Below are 21,782 nucleotides of genomic sequence, written 5' to 3'. Positions count from 1 at the left end.
ACCAACCTTGCCTAGTGCAAAATTAACAAATTTGGGGATTAAGTGGAAGTTTTCATCTGATATATCAAATTTTATATTAAAAAAGATTATTTTTAATTTTATTTCAAATGCAAAGACAGTTTTAATAAAAATCAACTTGGTAACAGTGTTCAGAGTTGTTGCTACTATATTAAAGATCAAATATGCATTCCAAACGAAGGTGTGGTACAGATATCCTCCCGGGCAGCCTAAAGGGCCAAACCATGAAGCAAAATAATTTTTTTAAAAATTACCCCTCTATCCTTCAAACACTGAGGTATCAACCCTGGATTTTTAAATAAAATAATCTTTATTAAAGCACTAATGCATTGTAAGTAAACATGTATTTGATGCACAGACATCACCGAAGACTATATTTTATATCAATTAAGTAACATACCACTGTGAGATAGAAAAACACATAATCAATGCAGTATCTAATTCTGTTAGAATTAGATTACCTGAGTTCCAATGATATTTCTTCCCTCTACATAAAAGAGACATATTTTTTTTTCTTTCAGTTGATCTAGAGTTATAATAGCAGAGTCACTAAAAAGCAGACAAAACTTAAAAATAGTATATGTAACCCCTCTTGTGGGGTACAGGCCAGCACCACACAAACACTGTTAATATTTCTACAACAAACTGTGGATCAACACATCAAGAGAGATAAATTTGGTCTATAAACAGACTGTTCAGTTTTAGGCATGTTTTGCTGCCCAGTGAGTTCAGGCTGGGTTCATTTCTGTCAGTCACTCAATGATAATACACTCACAGGTGAGCAATACCACTCCAAGGAAAATAGAGAAGACTCTTACCTTGGCACGTAAAACCTCTTTCTTCATAGCCAGCATTGCACGAGCACTTGCCAATGGGTACAAGCCATTCGCCTTCTGTACTGCAGTACATCCTGGGAGGATCTTCCTCCTTAGAATTGTTAACACAAGATCCTCGGACCTCCACCAGGGATTGGGAATCCATGGGTACTGTGTCTGGAAACATAGCCAGATTCTTCACTGTAAATGGGCACTTTTTGAAGTACACTCGTACAGAAACTAAGGCAACACAAGCACCAACATCTTGAAACGCCAAATAAAATCCCTTTTTGTTGACAGGACCTACTTCTCTAACCTCAGTGTTGAGTTTCAGAATACGGTCCCCAAGATCCATTTGGGTGAAACTCTCATCAGCTGCAATGGTGTCAATCTTTGTAAACTGATGTTCTCGAAATTTGACCCCATGATCATCATCAGACTCCATGTAGTACAAGTTGAAAGTCTCCTTGCAAGTTCCCAAAACCAATGGAATGCTATTGCAATCCCGTAGAGTGAACTTGAGCTCCACGTAGATCTTCTGAGCTGAGTTCCTGGGGACCCAGTTTGTCCTCAGCCAATTATTTTGACTATGATCCATGACATTGCACACCTGGTAAGTCCTGATGGGTGTGTAATGTTCATCAACACCACTGATCTCTTCCCACTGAAGAATCAAAGGAGAAAAAAATGAGAGGCAGAATTAATGAATGACTCATAATGAATAATAATGAATACAAAATGAGGGTGCTAATTAAATCACAGGATATACAAAATTATTAAAGAGAAACTTCAGTGTTACTCATTAAAGATCATGACATGGAGCAACTCCATGACATTCTTATATGTAGGTTTATTATTTGCAGGTTTCTCTGAGTTCATTGACACTAAGTAATTTATAATTTTGATGAATGCATTCAAATTGTATTGTGGTTTGTGGGATATCCAGGAAAAAAAAGTTGCTTAGCAATTGATTATACCTAGACAAATATTCCAGCATCAAAACCTCAAATCAGTTAACTCAAATAACACTATGAAATGGTTTTGTTGTACAGAGGTTTTGATTGTGTTTTGTTTGTTATTTAAAAAGAGAATGAAAAATACGGCTGCCTAAAATAAATTTTTATTCATCTTACCCCAATTTGGTCCAGAATTTAGTAAAATCAATATCTGGCAAGACAAGGAGAATCTAAATGATGTCATTACCACATATCTCCACACATGACCTTTTTTAACATACTCAGTCATTTCAAGGAATACATGATGAACTACAAAAGAAGATTTGAAGTGAAAATACAAACATGTCTCCCTCTGCCAACAAAATAAAAACCTAATAGCTATACACAGAAAACAGAAGATGTAAATGTAGTGAACATTTCAATTCCTAATATCTTTTACTCACACTGAATTTTACACAAGCAAGAAATAAGTGGCTATTTCCTTTTTTATTATTACAGCAGTTAAAGTTATCCTAACACTTTTTTCAATGCAAAAACACTTAAAAAGTTTCAGACTTTTTAGGACAGTGAAGCACTGCTTTCTGTGATCCTTAGCATAGGTTTTTAAACTGGCATCACGTTGTTTGTGGTACTTATGATTCTGCAACTATTATACCATCTGTTTCTAACTATTATACCTGTGTCTACACTTTTTTTTGCCATGCCAAATTTTGCCCTGTGCTGCCAGGAAAATCTATCATCCTTTGTCATGTCATACTTGAATTCAAAGACTTCTATGGCTGCCCATTGTCTATACAAATAACTTCAAACTCTTTAGTTTGGTATTGACATTCTTCCAAAAACTAATTCCAAAATACATTTTTTTTTTTCTAAAAGTTTGAATGGAGATTGGTGAATTACATGTTTCACATACTATGTCCTTGTCAGTGTGAACTTTTTTACTGTTGTCAAAAGCCATGTTAGATCTTCTTTTGTTTATGGTATAACTCCAACTTGACTGCACTCTTTTCTCCTTGAAGTCATCCATACCCCTGCCATTCTTAAGAAATTCTCTGCTATATAACCTTTATTATTTTTTCTTTTTTTCCAATTTTTTATTTAAATTCTAGTTAGTTAACATATAGTGCAACATTGGTTTCAGGAGTAGAATTCAGTGATTCATCATTTATGTACAACCCCCTGTGCTTATCACAAGTGCCCTCCTTAATGCCCATCACCCATCTATCCCATGCCCCCTCCCCCTCCTCCATTAACCCTCAGTATATTCTCTATCTTTAAGAGTCTCTTAATAGTTTGTTTCCCTCTCTTTTTTTTTCTCTCCTCCCATATGTACTATACAACCTTTATCAAATGTCTTATGCATTTATAAATTTAATTCATGATGCATGCTAAAATTAGTTGAATTTTGTTTCATATGCATTTGCTACATTTTGGACCTCTTCATAACCTCCGTAATATGCAGCACACAATACCAGAGAGATGTATAAAAATTATTATTTTTTCTCATAATATATGTAGAAATCATTCAAGGGAGTACAAATACAAACTTCTTATAACAGAATATATTTTATTTTATTTTTTAAAGATTTTATTTATTTGACAGAGAGAGCACAAGCAGAGGGAGAGAGAGGGAGAAGCAGGCTCCCTGCTGAGCAAGGAGCCCAATGTGGGACTCGATCCTAGGACCCTGGGATCATGATCCGGGCCGAAGGCAGCCGCTTAACCAACTGAGCCACCCAGGCGTCCCCAGAATATATTTTAATTTTGTAAATAAATATATAAATAAAATCCTTGTGAAACCCATTAGAAATGCGTTCCAAATTCTTTTCTCCATTAAGAGAGTTAATTATTTTCATCAGGAAAGGCAAGTTTTCAATACTTAACTAAATCGATGGCATTAAAATATATGAATATTTTTCTATTTATGTATATTAAAAACACATAGGAATTCTAATCCATAGCTTCCAGTCACATTAGATAAAATTTAATCTATTGAATTGATGGTAACCACAAGGAAGAAATACAGCATTTATTTGGCCACTGGACCACATTAGAAAAAAAATAAATTATTTACATTAGGATGTTTGAATGATCAAATCCAATTTGTAGACCCCGCCAATGTGATAAACACAGTTTAAAAACTTTTTATTCTCCCTTGCTCTTCTACCAACCTAAAACAAAACAAAAGCAAATAGTAAAAAGCACTACTGATGCTAATAACCTTGATCATTCAGGGTCTAAAATATAAGTGGGGCACCCATTTTCTGGAAGAAAAATTAGCTTGACTTCACTGTCATACCAAATGTCCAACAAAGGAATAAATTTAGACTGTTTTAGAAAACCCTACACATGATATACAAAATATATCTTAATATAAGAAAAGGAAATGTCCACCCTGTACTTTTAATAACCACTAATATACCATTTTCAAACATCCACTCTATGAATTTATTATACAGGGAGCTCTTAAGAAAAAAAGTGTGCATAAGATTCTCAGTTCTGATGATTTCACACTGAGTTGCCTTTAATAGTAAAGTCACAGTCGAAGTAAAATTCATATACATATTTAATATCAGAGAAACATAAAGAGTGAACAGAGTTGGAACTTCAAAAAACTCTGATGTTAAAAAGTCAGTATTACGTGGAATTTTTCTAGTATTACATTGGTTCTATAATAACATTGTAAAGAACTATGACAGGACTAGTAAAACTCCAGACAATAAATGCTTTATATGACATTTTACAGAAAATTAGATGACCAATATCATTATTTAAAAATAAATCAACTGACTTAAAATTTTTTAGGTCAAGGTTTTTTGGGGTTTTTTTTGTCTTTTTTATTTATCAGAATAGATATGAGTTTGTACAAATAATGAATTGGTTGTAAGTATATCTTGCTATGAACAGTATTTTACTAGACATCAAACAGGTGATGACCATATAGAGATTTTCATAATTTGATATAAAATATGATTTTAATTAGGGAGATCTCACTGTAGTTTAACATTTTTCTTCTCAATGTTAATTTGGCAAGCTATCACAAGTCCTTGAATGCAGAGGTATAATGTACAAGAAGATAATGTGAACAGCACCAGCCTGCTTTGCACATAAAAGGTTGCAAGGAACAATAATTATCACTTCATTAATTTGTAATGAAGACCAAATTGCCTGTTACGTGATGGTGTTTTGCTATCTCAGTCCACTTGCAAAAAGAGCAAGTCCCAAGCCCTAGCACTTGCTGGGGACTGAAGACAGTAGAAATAAAATCCCTAAATGAGCATATTCTCAATAGAAGCAGCAACAACAGAAATCACTAATTAAGGCTGTGGCTGTAATGTTTACACTTCAGAAACTTAAAGAATGCCCATGTTTACCCTTTCTTCCAAGAACTAATGTGTAATGTTCATAAATTATTAGAAATACTATATTCCCATAGTGGGTGTCCCAAGGAAAACGTGGAAAAAGAAAATGGGTGATATATAGAATTGGTGACATATAGAATCAGGTGGTACAAAGAAAGCATATTTCCCTTCATTTTCCTAATTAAAAAAAAAAAAAAATCTCTGCAAGGGGTATTCAGCAGTAACACTGTCTTCAGCAGAAGGGGATACAGAACTAGGAAGAACTCAAAATTTTTCTAAAGGTTAAATTCCCCAAAATCAACAATTCTGACATTAAGCCTAATTCCCAGATTCTTATTCTGAGCTTTTATTATTAGACCACAAAGGCCAGAACTGAGTTCCTTGTTTTTTTTTTCTTTTTCCAAATTATTACAAACATAAGAAAATCATGTATCCAGACTTCCTCTCCCTAAAAAGATCATTCTGAAACTTATTCCCAGAAGCAGAAACAAGGTGAACCTCCCCACTATCAAAACACAGTGTAGGATACAAGAGACAATTTATATTTTTCTAGAGAGAACAGTTCCTTGTCACTGAATGAAATATGTATTTTGGGAGGAAAACACATATATTTTAATAATTAATCAGCATTTAACCTAATAACTATCATTCTGATAAATCTCAATTATAGTAATTAAGGATTATATTAAATACTCTCTTGGATACATTTTTTAGCAACTTGTTTAAAGGGAGTAAGGAGGAAAATGTTTACATTTTCTTTAAGAGAGGAAAACCTGCAATATGTTTAGTGCATAGGCTAACATGGTTTGGGAAATACTTAAAAAGTAAGAAAAAGCACTTTTCATGATTTACCTTATAAGATTTAAAGCCAATTTCTTAGAAATTTACAGATGACAATAAAAAGAAAATGATCACTGATATTCTTATGTTTACAATATTACATTTGCATTTCAATGGCTAATAAGAAACATAATTCTGCACTTTGCAAAATGCTAACGATGACTAATCTGGCACTCAATAATTGTATGTGATATTAAGTTGATTCATGTTATTCTTTCTCCACTCATGTTTCTTACTCCCACGTTTATTCCCCTTTGTACACACACAACCATTTCAAAATTCAGAAATTTTCATCCTAGAAATATTCGAACATTTACCATGCACCAGCATTTTAAATGTGGATATGCATAATCACTTATTACAGTAAGAATGTCACTGTCAAGTGTGAGGCACAGTTATATCTACAAAAATCATTATATTTCCATTTACTAATAAATAGTTTTTTAGCCCATTCTGGTCTGAAGAGCACACATACACACAGAGATATATATTTCTAACAGTATTATATAAAAAGGTAGAGTAAGATAAAACAGTTGAAACAAATGAGGAATACAATTTTTTTTTTAATTTTCTTGCTGTTGATGTTGATTTTTGGTCAAATCAGAGAATTAAATTTGTAACCAGGGATTGAAGAGAGAGATGGGGATTTGATGTTGGAAAGCTGGCATCAGATAACAGTATTTGGTTATAGTCTAAGAATAGAAATGCCTAATAGGGGCATGCCTGCAGCGGTATGGCTGGCAATCTTTATAAAATGACTACTATCCACTCCCCCAACTACCTATAACCCCTAAATATTCTGCAGAATGTTGATTATCATCAAATTAGAATTGCCTTATTTAAATGGAGAGGACAACATCCCACTCTGGGTCAAGTATACTGAAAAGAGCTGAAAAAACAGGAAAGGAGGGAAAGGCCAGAGATTATTTTCTTTTTTAAAGATTTCATTTATTTATTTGACAGAGAGAGAGAGAGCACAAGAGCAGGGGAGCGGGAGAGGGAGAAGCAGACTCCCCACTGAGCAGGGAGCCCAATGTGGGGTTCGATTCCAGGACCCTGGGATCATGACCTGAGCCAAAGGCAGATGCTTAACCAACTGAGCCACCCAGGTACCCCTGGCCAGAGATTACTAATAAGGAAAGCCAACAAAAGATTTCAGAGAGTGAAATGAAGAGTTAGGACCTGGATGATATAAGAGCCCTGTGCAGAATTCTCAGGAACATTGGACGTACCGTGGTACTTTCTGCAGTTGTAGTAAGCTGCAGGCTCTTAATAGCGGTGCCTTCCGAAAGCTTGGGGGGTGGTTTGGAGGTGGTTCTTGGGTCCCCTACAGGGTCTACCTTGGATCCTCTGTCTTTACTTTAGCCAGTACCTCACACTCACAAATGGTTCCATCTTCATTCTCAGTAATTCTCAGTTCCTTAAACCTCTGGACTGAGACAAGAACCAGAGTGTCCACTGCTCCACCATTCTACAATTTGATTTTAGTCATTTTCCTTCCAGCTGGGAGTCAGTGGTACTGTGCTGAGATCTCAGGGCAGCTGCCACATCTTGGCACCTGTGGATGAACGTGCCGTATTTCTGACCACATTGTCTGTCTACTTCCCTATGTCAGTAGTTCTTATTTCCAGTTAAACATTAGCCAGAGAGCTTTGTAAAATACTGCTTCGTGGGTGTCTATCCAAACTAACTGTTTTTAAATTGCCTAGGCAATTCTAATGTACATTTAAGTTTGAGAACCAATGTTATATGTCCCTTGCCAACTGGATTATTCACCTCTGATATCTACTTGACTTGGCTGTATACTCCAGTACCAATTTCCAAGACTTGTGAATCTCCTCAGAAACATTGTCTAAAGTTTCTAGATACCACTTTCCCTTCTCTGTAGAAAGGCCTTTTGCTCAGCCTTCATCCCATCTGTTTGAAGATTTTAGATTTGCCAAGTCCCAGACATGACTTAATGAGGCTCACCTGAATAACCTCATCTCTACCTCCCACAAAGATTTGTAAGATTCTATTACAAATAAAGTAAATCTCATCATGGTGTTCTTCTATTTCACATCTGGTGGTAAATGCAAAGTGTGTGCTTTACAAAAAGATGTAAACAGTGTATGGGGAGTGTTACCTTCAAGCGTATTTCTCCTGGTATGAAGACAAGAAAACTGGTTTTAGACCTATTACTTTTTTTATAGTTTGGTACTTTCCTACTGTGATTTTCTGTGGTGATTTGTGATATTCTAAGATGCCTCTCTCATAGAAGTTTTATTAAATTATTAAATATTTCTATGTAAAGCTTTGGATAGAAAGTTTTATTAAATTATTAAATATTTCTATGTAAAGCTTAGGTTAGAAACCATGGATAGTAAAAAGATAAGTTACATGTGATTTTTGCTATCCAGAAATTGATGCTGGAGAGAGAGGCAAAAGTGTCTCCATAAGGCAAATGATGATATGCTTGCTCTTCAAGGTACTGCAAGGAGCTATGGGGAAAGGAAGGATTTCCACTCTAAGGAAAATTGTGGGAAAGCATTAAGGAAGAAGAAATGGATGGGTAATAAAGATAGAACCTCTATGTGCTGAAATATGGGGCCACATTATATATAGAAGGTAAGCAAACAGAATGATGTGTAGGAACAGAACCTGTTTAAGGAACTGGATTCCAGTATGGACACTGAGCAGTGGTCTGTGGGCAGTTACTTAGAACAGAAAGGCCTGGGCCAATGTGGAAATATCACCTGGCATGCCTTGTCTTCATTTGCTACAGTGAGAAACCACTGAAAAGAGGTACATGTTTAGCTCTGGACTGGGAGCTGATTCTCCAAAGAAAAGAAGAGGGCTATAGAAAGACCACTGCAAAGATCCAGAAGAGAGGTCTTAAGAAGATGACCTCTATTGAATGAATGTATATTGAACATTTCCCAAAAGATTATAAAAGGATATAAATTTTTCTTATGAATGTATGCAGGATGTACCCACAAGTGCAGAGAGTAACACAGCTCATTATATTAGAACTTTCTGATGACTAAAAAATAGAAAAATTCCTGTTTCTACTGAAATACTGCAAGAATCGACAGAAAAAATATCATGGAACATGCACATAAATAAATGCATTTCATTTAAATTTTCTCTTATGAAACAGTGTTCTCATTAGATTCTACATATCTCCTTTCAAAAATATTTAATTTATATGTATTGAATGACTACTGTGTGCCAAGCTCTGTATCGATAATTAATAGGAGACAAGGTACCTGTGCTTAAGGAATATATTGTCCTTATGTTATAGCCATTGTTATATCATCTTTCATTTTATAAAGACATAGTCACTTATGGGGCACCCAGGTGGCTCAGTTGGTTAATTGTCTGCCTTCAGTTCAGGTCATAATCCCTGAGTCCTGGGATGGAGCCCTGAGTCAGGCTCCCTGCTCAGAGGAGAGTCGGTTTCTCCCTCTCCCTCAGCCCCTCCCCCCAGCTTGTGCTCATATTCTCTCTCGCAAATAAATAAATAAAATCTTATTAAAAAAAGACACAGTCACTTATTTATTTATTCATTATTCTTTCTCCTCTACACGGTCTCTGGTTTGGCTCATTTTCTCTTCTCAAACATCTAGCCCTGTGCCTAAAATCAAGTAGCCAATTCACTAAATTTACTAAGATTAAATATCACATAATGGGCCTAATATTAAATTTATATAATTAACAAAGCACAGGAGTATGCTTTTGGGTACATAATGCATTGAATTTTCAAAACCATTATTTTTTATAATTATGTCTCAAAGAGTGGCCCTACTGAGTAAAGATAAAACCCATTCCATGTTTATAAGCATTTTTGCAATTTTTTTTAAAAGAAGTGGGAAGTAAATTTCTAGGAACTATGTGTCAGTGAAGTTATGATAAAGATTTTTAGAATAGATGGTGGCAAAATTTTGGAACATGAAGAAAAAGAATCTTAAAGTCTGGGAGATGGTGGGACAGCAAAGGATAAACTTTCAAAAATGAATCAAAATGCTTAAAGGTCTACCAAAAAAATTAACTTCTAGTCAGAGGAACTGACTTGCAAGAGATATGATGTACTAAAATATAAAATATATCATGGGGAAATTAATATAAATTCACCATTGTCAAAAGTTTTCAATTAAACCTGTTATTTGAATTTATTTTTTCTGCAAGGGCATAAATGTCAATATCAAAGCAAATACAAGAAAAGTGTAATCTGCACTATAGACTTGTGATTTTAAGGGTGAAATATTTCTATTTATAATGTAAAAGAGACATAACTGCAAATATGTTATTCTTAGGACTATAGCCATGAAGTATACCATTATCTAAAACTCATCTCAGCAAAGAGGTCAATGCGGTTAAAAAATAATTTAATAAACCATTTATCGGTTCCATAAAATTTGGAAAAATCATTTATATTTATCAGAGCTTTTCTCATTCTGTGTTCCTATTCATACGTATCCAAATGACTTACTCTTTATGGAATAAATTTCTCTTGAATATTAGGGAGTAGGAATTGAAACTATCATGTTTCCAATTTTTGGAAAAATGTTCAATATGAAATTGTCCAATAAAAAGGTAATTTTAGAATTCAGTATAACTGCTTGGAAATAATGGGGGGAAATTCCATGCACATTGGCTTAACTTGTCTAGACTGAAAACTGTGCTAAGATGGACATTTACAGAATTATTACAAATGGCCAACTACTTAGAAATTAATGCATAGCAGTGACAGCAGTACATTTCATATCAGTTGTGAGATTCATGTAATTTCCTGCTATGATAATGGGTCACAGCCACAGTAATTCATAACAATTTACAATATACCTGTGGAGCACTCACAGTGACGGAAATGAAATTAACTCATGTCACCGTGGAACGTATGCTAGGTTTTATAGATCTTCAGATAACTCAGTTTATTTTTAACACAATAAGTGTAATTCTTGAGAGCAATTCCATGAAATGTAAGGTGCTTTAAAGCAATTATTTCTTTTTCTTTTTTTAATTATTATGTTATGTTAATCACCACACATTACATCATTAGATTTTGACTACATCAAAATCTACAATGATGATTTTAAAGCTCCAGACTTCTTTAGTTCTCTACACTGTGGGGGCAAACCTGTTTCACAGGAACATTTTTAATCCTTTCTCCATTGAGTATCCTAAGGAGCCCAGATTAAGGATCTAAACTCTTTGGACAAATGGACCCTGGATTAGAAAGCTAGCTCTGCTAATTAATAGGAGATTCAACAGATTATGATTTAATTTACACATCTGTAAAATGGAAAAAAAAATAGTAAACTCTGGAGATGTGAATAACAGATTATCCATTTAAAATAGGTGTAATAATGTGCAACACCCAGGAAGCAGTAAACAAATATTATTTATTACTCTGCCAAAGCTAAGTTGAGAGCTTGGGCGACTCATTCGGTTAAGCAGCTGTCTTCAGCTCAGGTCATGATCTCAGGATCCTGGGATCTAACCTCCCATGGGGCTCCTTGCTCAGCGGGAAACTGCTTCTCCTTCTCCCTCTGCCCCACCCCCTCCCCGCTTACGCCTTCTCTCTCTCTCTTGCTGAGAGTTAACAGAAAATGTCATTGGAATACACAGATTTTTTTTCCTTATAAAATAATTTTCCTTATAAAATAATTCAAATATTTTTTAAATTCAAGCTTTCCTTGTTTCCCTTTTTTTTTTTTTTAACTAGTCTAGTGTTTCTTCAAATTTATTTAAGGTCATCACAATTGTGACAAGTGTAGTGGCTTTACTGTTTTGAAATTCAATATAAATATAATGACAAAAGTTAACTGAATATTGGACTACATCATATTTTTATTATAAATGATTCTGCTGTCTTTTATCTATGATAATTTTGCTATTCTATGTGGAGTAAAAGTTTTGCCAATAATATTCTACACTTTACCAGGTACTATATATAGTTCTGTAATTTTATTAAACATGGCCCTTCAATTCCTTTCACTATTCTTTTTTTAAATATAATCTATCTGCATAACATGTTAACAGTCATATACTATAATTTTTTAGGATTTATTTATTTATTTATTTATTTTTAAGAGGGAGGGGCAGAGAGAATCTTAAGCAGACACCCCGCTGAACACAGAGCCCGACATGGGCCCCGATCTCACAACCTTGTGATCATGACCTGAGCCGAAACCAAGAGTCAGATGCTTAACCCACTGAGCCACCCAGGTGCCCCATTCATATTCTATAATTTAATAAAATAAAAATATATATTATTATAATGCTTTTACTCCATACTGGTCAGGGTGTTGTGTCAATTGCCTACGTGGAAATAATAATAGTTTCACATAGGATTTTTCAGTTGCTTAATAGATGATATTAATAGTTAATAAGTGCTTATATAGTTCTTACCTGCTAAGTAAGTAAAACAAATACATATCAAGCACTTACATATGACAAAATTGTTTTCTGGTACTACCATTATGATAAAGATGCAAAAGTCATGCTTTCCTGCCCTTGAAAATCTTACATTTTGAACACAGAAATATGTGTAAGTCTAACATTAGACAGTCATTCATTTATTCCACAGAAATTCCCTGTAGGCCAGGTACTCTTCTATGCCCTGGGGACCTCCTCTTCTTCATGAAAAAAATAAGAAGGAAATCACAGTGTTTTCATAAAGCTTATGTTCTACTTGAAAGAAAACAAAAGAGTAAGCACACACACACAGGAACACACACAATAGGTGTAGTGGTGATGCTCATTACAAAGAAAAACAGATAAAAATAGGTTAAGAGGAGACAGTGGGTTGATTAAAATGATATCTTCGATGGGTTAACTGGGAATAAGGTCTAATTTTTTGCAGCCACTTGAATGAAGTGAGAAACCAGGCCAAGAGAGTATCTGCTGATAAAGCATCGCAGGCTGAGAGTACAAACTCCATTGGCTATGAGACTGAGGATGGTGTTAAAATCTAGACAGAGCACAGAAGCCACTGTGGCTGAAATGGAGTGATCCAGGCATGAAGTGGTGAAATATTAGATCAGAGAAGTAGTTGAATATAAGAGCATTTAGGTCCTCATTGACCATGTGAAGGACTTTGGATTTTATCCTCAAACAAAATGAGAATTCAGTAAAGGGTCTGGCCAGAAGAGTGACATGTTCTGACTCATGTATTAAAAAGGTTAAGGGCTGCTGTGTAGGAAATGAACTGTAAGGAGAAAAGTTCTAAGAAATGAGATCATTAGGGGGTTATTAAAATAGCTCAGGTGACAGAGGACAGGATGTTACTGGTGGAGGATAGATCAAACTCTGGAAATATTTTGGTAGTAGAGCCAAAGGACTTGATGATAGATTGGGTGCGGGACATTAGAGGAGGGTGGAGAATGTGATATATCCATCCAAGAATGGCAACAACCAGTGTGAAACCAGAGAAAGAGAACAGCAGCAAGGAGGTGGCATTTAGGCAAGAAATTTAAACATGAGTGGAATTTTGACTCGTAAAAATAGGTGATGATAGAGCAAGAGAAAAAAAAAAAAAAAAAAACACATTCCAGGCACAGGAAGCAATATGGAAAAATACAAACACAAAAACACCGACTGAGTGGTTATCATGAAGCTGCTGAAGTGAGAGATGAAACTTCTTTGATTAATTCAGCATTTACTTACTAAACACCCCTTATACAGTATGGATTCTATAAGGTGCTGGATTTATAGCAGCAAGCAAAAATGATCTGAAATTTCTCTCCTCAGGGAGCTTACATTCTAGTGGAAGAGACAGGCTAAGAAACAAATAAAAACCAAACGAGATAAAGAATAAAATTTATATTTTCTTATGTAGTAGTATGTTTTAAGAAGAAACAATAAAGGAAGCAAGGAGACAGTTGTGTGTGTGGGGGGGGGGTGAGGGGGAGATTTAAAACCAATGGCCCAGAAAGACCTCACCAGAGAGGAGATGTTTAAATAAAGACCTGAAAGGATGGCTCATGGTAGAGGAAGATTTCACTGAGGAGATATTTGAATAAAGAAGTATGGACACATCAGGAAAGAGAATTCACAGCAAAGGAAAAAGAAGTAGAAGGCCCTAAGGAGTGTTTTTGGAGTAAAAAGCCACAAGGAGTGAGGTGTATGTGGTGTGTCCTAGGAAGAGCGACAAAATGAGTATAGCAGAGGCAGAGTGGGGAAGTTGGAGGAATTAAGGTCCAATCTTGGGATGTGAGCAGAGGACCAACATGACTCACATTGCAGAGCCTCAATCTGGCAGCTCTACAGAGAATAGTAGAAGACTGGAGAAGTGGGAGATGATCCTATGAATGGTTTGGATTGTAAATGAGGTTTTTCTCATCATTTAAGAGATTCAAACAAAGATCGGATTTAGGGACATCACTTTGACAAGAGTATTTAGGATGGATTGGAGGAGGAGTGGAGGGAGATGAATTCAAGAGTTATTGCAGTTAGTTAAGGGAGAGTGAGGGGAGTTTGGCTATTTTACTCATTATTGATTCCCAGCACCTGACAGGGGTCCACATCATCATTCATTGAATGAGCAAATGAATGGGTTAATTTTTGAAAGAAAGTAATATTTTAGGAGTAGGACTATGACTTGGTAATTGATGGATATTTGGCTTGAGAAAATCAAAAGCCTGAAAATGACCCAGGTTTTAAAGCTAACATTTGATAATCAAACTGACCATTTTATGAGGATGTTACTAGGAACGGGCTAGGAACAGGCTTTCTCAGAAATGCATCATTTTATCCTTTCAAAAGCCCTACGCAGCAGGTGCCATTATCAACTAATTCTACAGAGAAGACAAAGGAAAGCTTAGTAAGAGATTCAACCACTTGCCCCAAATTGGACAGCTGTTAAATGGTGGAGTCTGGACTCAAACTCAGAACTTTTCCATTACAAAGCCTTTCCTATTTTCCACTAATCTGTGTTGGTGACTTGAAAATAATATCAGCAGAGAAAGGCAGCAATAGAGGTAGGAAACATTATAGGAAGAAGAGGAACAGTTTTGTTTAATATAAGCCAAGTTTGTCATGTCAACGTGAAACACAAAGACTTTTTCAAAAGCTAGAAAGGTCATCTAGAAGTCAGGGGAAAAAAGGGGGTATAAGGGTAGAAATTCAGATTTTGAAGTTGCATAATTAAAGCTCTGGAAATGGTTATGATGATTAAAAAAGAAGAAAAAGGAATTTTAGAGACAGTATTTGAAATGCTTTATGTTTAGAGGTTAGGAAGAGAAAGATGAGCTGATGAAAGAAATGGAACGTTTATAAAAATTGTTCTTTCAAAGCCTCTATATTGAAATCATCTCCACATCACAAAGGGTTTTTAAGTTAAGTATAGTAAGTACTGCTGGAAAAGGAGCATTTATAGAGGTAGGATGGGAATAGGGAAAAAACAAGTCAGAGATAGTAGACAGGAGAGAATTTCAAGAATTTTTTTAATTTAATAAGAAGAATAGAGTAAAAAGCATATGGTCTGAGAAGAATAAACTAGTAAACAGTGACTTATAAAAATGTTTTTATTTGTTTTTTAAGTAGCAGAGGTTTTTCCAAAACTTTATGGAATTAAGGAGGGTATAGAAGAGAAGTTGAGGCAGTAATTGTAATTAAAAAAAAAAAAAACATTTTATAGTTGAACAGAAAAGATTTAGTGGATTCCATAGATACAGAGCCTAGAATAAAAACTGAATCCATAAAGAGACCTTGAGACTTTCTTCACGAGTAAGGAAATTGACATCTGGAGATAAAAATGTCCAATGTCACAATGCTAATAAGGGTCCAACTAGACCAACCAAGATTCAGGTCTTATGCTCTATCCTATATTAGTGTCAATATACCATACGACCTCTGCAAGACAGACAGGACTGATTTTCATGTCAGTTTTGGTAGAACACTGATCCACTAGTAACCCATAGAAATTTCAACTGTAAATTCCCCCTTGGTTACAGGCAAAAATTAATGGGTTTGAAACAAATGCAGGGGCATGGTACTGCTATATTTTTAGATGAAACCTGTTGCTTTATTTTATAGTATGTTTTAACATGTTTTGAAATATGAGTATTTTTTAAAAGAAAAGCTACATTCCAAAAGAATATTTGAGAATAGACAACTCTCTTTCAATCCTGACTTAAAGACAACTGTAAACAAAATAAATGTGGTAAATATTCCACTATGAAAATTACCACATGATCATATGTGTTCTACAATATATAGTGTATAGTGTTTCACAGCCCAAAGTGAATGTGATTCGAAGTAAAAGCAATGAAATAAAGTGGAATGTTAAAAAACCACATGCTCAGGATTAGAGATAAGTGTAATACACGGGATGTTCATAAAAGTTTAAGGATGAATGAAAATTTAAATATTTTGAGCATGGAAAAATGGGCCAATATTATTTACCTAATATTTAGATAGCAAGTACACATACTGGGAGTACTAAAATTTTTCAAAGAAAAAGGAATTGATTTAAATAAAAATGATTGAGAAAAATTTTCTAATGACAAATTAAGTTGTACAAAATAGGTTTATAAATTGGAACAATTATTCCCACAGTAATGCCAAGGCCATTATCATTTGGGGAAATAGCTATTAATTACATTCAGAGCAATTTTGAACTTAAAAGAAAAAATGAACCCAAAAATCAGTCATAAGTTACAGAGCTCTTGTTTCCTTTTTCACAGTTTGACCATTTATTTGCATAAGGAGAAGGTATTCAGCAGGGTATATTATTTTGTATTTTCAAGTATTATATTAACATAAACTATAATTTTATGCCATTATACCTCTATTTACTAACAAACTAATTTTTGCTCAACTTTCTACAAAATATTTCTGAGAATATCCACAGATAAATCCAAAGTTTAGGTATAAATAATAGGTGTGCCAAAATATGCTTATTTAAAAGTACTTTTCTAAAGTCTAGTTCTAATTTTATAACTGATGACCAGTTCTGATCTCTTGATCAAATGAGGCTAAAGCTGGTATGCTTTAAAACAGTTGTCTATGCTGGATTAGCAGCAGGATGGTTCCCAATGTTATTTTCCTAATACTACATGCTTCCAGAAGCCTTCAGCATCCAGAGCTATTTGGCACTTAAAATGGTAACATGCACCAGTTTGTTTGCATTATGATCCTCTTCAAAATATAGAACCCAAGTCATTTCTGAATTAGGATTATGGTACTATACTGAGGAAAACTAATATTAACTCTAGAGTTTACAGATTTTTATAAGTATATTTGAAAGAAAATGTTCTGGTAAGATGGCCTAGTCAATTTTATACTCTAGTTATTGGAGGACTAATTCTTAAATCCTACAACCATCTAGGTTGTTATAAATAATTTAGTATTTATGTATTTTGCTTGATTTAACATATATAATATATATGGGATATATACTATTTTGTAATATATATATTATATATATAGTGTTGGTTTTATACATAGTGTATTTTACCCTATCCATTATCATAGCTCACTGCTTTAAAACATTAGCCTTGTTATTTTGAAGATGATTAACTCTTATCCCTATAAATCTGGATCCAAGAGGGCCCAGAGTACAATATTTTTAATATCAGCAATCTTCTAATAGTACTCCGGGTGTCAAATGTAAGTTAATGAACACTGTAATGTGGTTTCTAGAATAAATGCCTAGGATTCTCCTCTTGGATTGTGGTGTTCTTTCACTAAGCTAGTCCCTAACATAATCATGCACTGAATGATTTTTATGAAGCAGACGTTTTTCTGAGTTCTTGATATGTATAGTCTAATATAATCCTCATAACTAAAAGATAAAGGATTATTAATATCTTCTTCCCATTGGTGAAGACACTAAACTTCCAAAAGACTACACAAAATCTTGTCAACACACTCTAGGAAGTGACAGAAGATTTGAACTCAAGCACTCTCTCTCTTTTTTTTTTTTTAAAGATTTTATTTATTTATTTGACACACTAATATCTAGCAGGGTTCATCTAATAAATATTTGCTCAACGAATGAAAGAAGAAGAGTATATTTTAATTGTTTCAATAAAACGAACAACAGGAAATGGGTAAGCACTTAACCATGTGTTATGGGCTAAATTGTGTCCCACCACCACCAAATCCATAGTGTTGAAGTTCTAATACCTAAGTTCCTCAGGATGGAAACATATTTGGAGGTAGGTTCTATAAAGGGATGATAACCTTGAGATCATTAGGGCAGGCCCTAAAACAATGTGACTTGGGGTCCTCATAAGAAAAGGAAATTTGGACACACACATACAGAGGAAAGTCTTTGGGAAGACAGAGCAAGAAGACAGCTCTCTATAAGCCAAGAAGAGAGGCCTGGTACAGATCCTTCCCTCATCACCCTTGAAGGAACCAACCTTGCCAACACCTTGATCTTGGACTTCTGGCCAGTAAAAAAAAATACATTTCTGTTGTTTATGCCACCCAGTCTGTGGTACTTTGTTATGGAAGCCCTAGCAAAGAATATACCATGTAATGACATTTATGCAAAATTGAGAAGTATAATATTTCAAGTAAAGGTTGTTTTTGGTACCCAGTTAACTGGTTGATTTATCATATTGTTCTCCAAAAATTCTGGTTCAAATGTTTTCAAAGATATGCTTGGCAAACAAAGAGTTTTGAAGAGAATTAGAAAAAGAATTTAAGAATTTTTTTTATTATAATCAGGCCAGGTCCCCCTCACCCAATTAAATATTTTTATCAGTTTCTCCTAGCAAGGGTTAAAAAATAAGGTAAATTCAGGTAACTGTGACCTGACTTCAATGACATATAAAATACAAAAACAGAAGCAGATAAACCCTTTAGTTTAAGTAGTCATGGTGTCAGGAAATAGTTAAGTAGTAAAACCTTGAACTGCTACAGATGGAGGATGTTTAATAGTGCTGCACAGGAAGTGTGTTAGAGTCCAAGTTTCTGCACAATGAGAGACCTGTTTTCAGCTAAGACTTAATGTTGAAATTATGCTTCCAAATAAAAGTAGACAAGTTTAAAATGTATTTGTCATTATTATATTTGGGTAGAAAATAGCAGGGCTACTGCACAATGGAAGGCATATATAAATAATAAATTACAGCACATACTAGACAAAATTAATGTCTTCTTACTAATTCCATCATTAGAAATAGAGTACTTAAAGTGATTTTTTTAAAAAGAGTAGCTGATATAAAAAAATATTGCAGATGAAAACAAGGGTTCTCTTTTAGAATAAAAGCAACTGAGTCAGGGCCGGTTACTATAAAGCAAGGAACAACTCACAGTAACATCATCTGGAAACCAGGACTTTTCAAGAAGAAAAGTGTAGCTCAAAACAGAGCTAAGTCTTTTAGTATAGTTTTCAATACTATACTTGGAATAAAGGATTGGACATTATACCAATGCAATAAAAGTCTGGACATTAATACCAGAATCCCACTTTATATCAGATAAGCCTATGGTATACTTCTACTTCATAATATAAGATCAATCCTTGTTTAGTACTATCCATACTTGAGAAATACTCACGTTTATTCCCTTCAGAAATTTTCAACATCTTCTAAACAGACTGGAATCCATTAAACCACTACACTCTAAGCAATACCAAACGAAGAAAGAGTTTCTAAAAGAGGAAGATAAATTAATGACAAGCTTTGTCAAATGCTCCTAGTAGCTGAGAAAGATGAAGGTTGAGGACTGATCCACTGCATTTGGCTACATGTCAAATGTCATTGGTGTGCATAGTATAGAATGAGACTTAACTGGTTTGATGCCTGTCTCGATGTACTTTATCTATTTGTTTCTTCAATGATGTTTTATTGAAGAAATATTATGTGTTGGTACTAAAAAGGTAACTATGAAAAATAACAAATCAATTTATTTATTTTCATAATAAAAATAATTAAATTAGAAAACAAATGAAAACAAAACACCCATTAAAATTCTGTATTTCTAAAAAAACAGAACAAAACAAAAAATTCTGTATTTCTTCAGATTGCTTATTTTTATTTAGGATATACTAATTACATAATTTAAAACATATTTAAAATTATCAAAAAAAAACAGATTGAGGTGCTAAGAAGTTTTTTGTGTTAGTTAATATATAATAGATTTCTCTTCTAAAAAAAGTCAAGAGAGCTGTTATATTGCATTTCTCAACCCAGTTCTTTAAGTAATGCCACAGAGATATGTCATGGTCAATTATCTCAGATAAGTGTCTAGAGTGTCAGGATGGCTGCTTAATTTAGCTTTTTCATACACAGGCAAATGCACACATGCAATAGACATCAATAAATATTTTCTATGATATTTACCAATTAATTCTAGGGATACACAGTCAGGCAAAACAGGAGGACATTTTTTAGAATTATACTGATATTATAAGTCCAAATTTATCTTTTCATTTAAATTAATTAATGTTTACTTCATATTTACTTTATTCATAAATGTTCATGTCACTTTACCAACATCTATCTTCATATCTTATTCACTGTAATAATATTATACATTTACATTTGTGAAACACTAATTTGATGTTAAATAACATGGTAAATTATGTTTTAAAAAGTAATTCAACAAAAGCAAGGTATGCATGTGAAAATAAAAATTAAGTATGTAGTACTCCAAAAGAGTACATTCAGTGTGAAGTGAAAATCTGAACCAGACACTGTTGTTAAGTTCAATAGACTTTTATAGTTAATATAAACATGAATAAAGATTTTTAATTTTAATTTAATTAGAAAAGGAAAAATAAAGCAGCAATCATTTTGTATGGCATAACTCAGAGCTCTACAAAATGGACACATAGAAAATTAAAGATTAAAAACAAAGCTCAGGTAACAAAAAATTCAATAAATTCAACAAACAGGGCATAATGTATTGCTTCCTTGGCTTCACAAGTCTTTGAAATGTTCTCTTTCTACACAATGGGATTTTCTACTGCATTCCCTATCCACCACATGTTTTTCTATTGTCATTTACCTAAACACTGAACATACTGTGGAATCAGTACTGCTGGGCTGAATGAAACTGTAAAAAGCACCAGCTGGCTGTATTCAGAATGGCACTTGTCCAGGTCTCAAATGTCTTATTTATATACAGTGGAATTCTGCCAGCTGTTTAATATTTAGGGCTAATAAATGTAATTGGCAGTACTACACAAGTACAACTAACAAAATATCAGAAAATGCTTCTCAATGTGAAGTTTAACTTGTTCTCATTTCCCATAATTCAATTTGTGACAGTGGAAAATAAGTTTAAGCAATTTTTCTTTTGAAATAATAAAAAAAAAATTTAAAAATGTAAATGGAGCTGTAGGTGAGTTGTAAGCTTATCATCTGGTCTACATTTTATTAAACCAGGGGCATATATTGATAGGTGAAGCTTATACCATTATATGGATGAACAGAGGTATTTAGACAGGTCCCTGGGCCTCTTAGACAAGGTAAATGTTACTAAGTCCTTGAGGAAGCCACAATCTAGTGTCAAAATAAATTAATATTGTGTGAAAATACACTGAGATTTTATCAAAAAAGGTTTATATAAAACATATGATGGAGCCTCAACTGTGCTAGTCAAAAATATAACACTGTGATTTAATTTTCATTTCTAGACACAAACAGTAAGCACGCATCTCTTGATGAAAGAAGAAAGAAAAAAAGAAAGAAAGAAAGAAAGAAAGAGAGAAAGAAAGAAAGAGGGAGGGAGGAAAGAGAGAGAGGAAGGAAGGGAAGGAGAAGAAGAAGAAGAAGAAGGAGATGAAGAAGAAGAAGAAGAAGAAGAAGAAGAAGAAGAAGAAGAAGAAGAAGAAGAAGAAGAAGAAG

At 34.0% G+C, this 21,782-nt stretch overlaps 1 protein-coding gene across 1 annotated transcript in view; it reads right to left on the bottom strand.

Moving 5' to 3' along the window:
• Window positions 1-21,782, bottom strand: part of EPHA3 (EPH receptor A3) — a 360,422-nt gene that overhangs the window by 255,155 nt on the left and 83,485 nt on the right. Inside the window, exon 3 of the mRNA XM_035015173.1 lies at window positions 837-1,497. Coding sequence (XP_034871064.1) covers window positions 837-1,497 — 661 coding nt within the window. The remainder of the gene's footprint in view (window positions 1-836; window positions 1,498-21,782) is intronic.

This window comes from Mirounga leonina, unplaced genomic scaffold, assembly GCF_011800145.1.
Source record: "Mirounga leonina isolate KUSES-001 unplaced genomic scaffold, KU_Mleo_1.0 Mir_169, whole genome shotgun sequence".
NCBI classification, from domain to species: Eukaryota; Metazoa; Chordata; class Mammalia; order Carnivora; family Phocidae; genus Mirounga; species Mirounga leonina.
The sequence above is the reverse complement of the archived record's forward strand: the minus strand, read 5'-3'. Positions and strand labels throughout refer to the sequence as shown.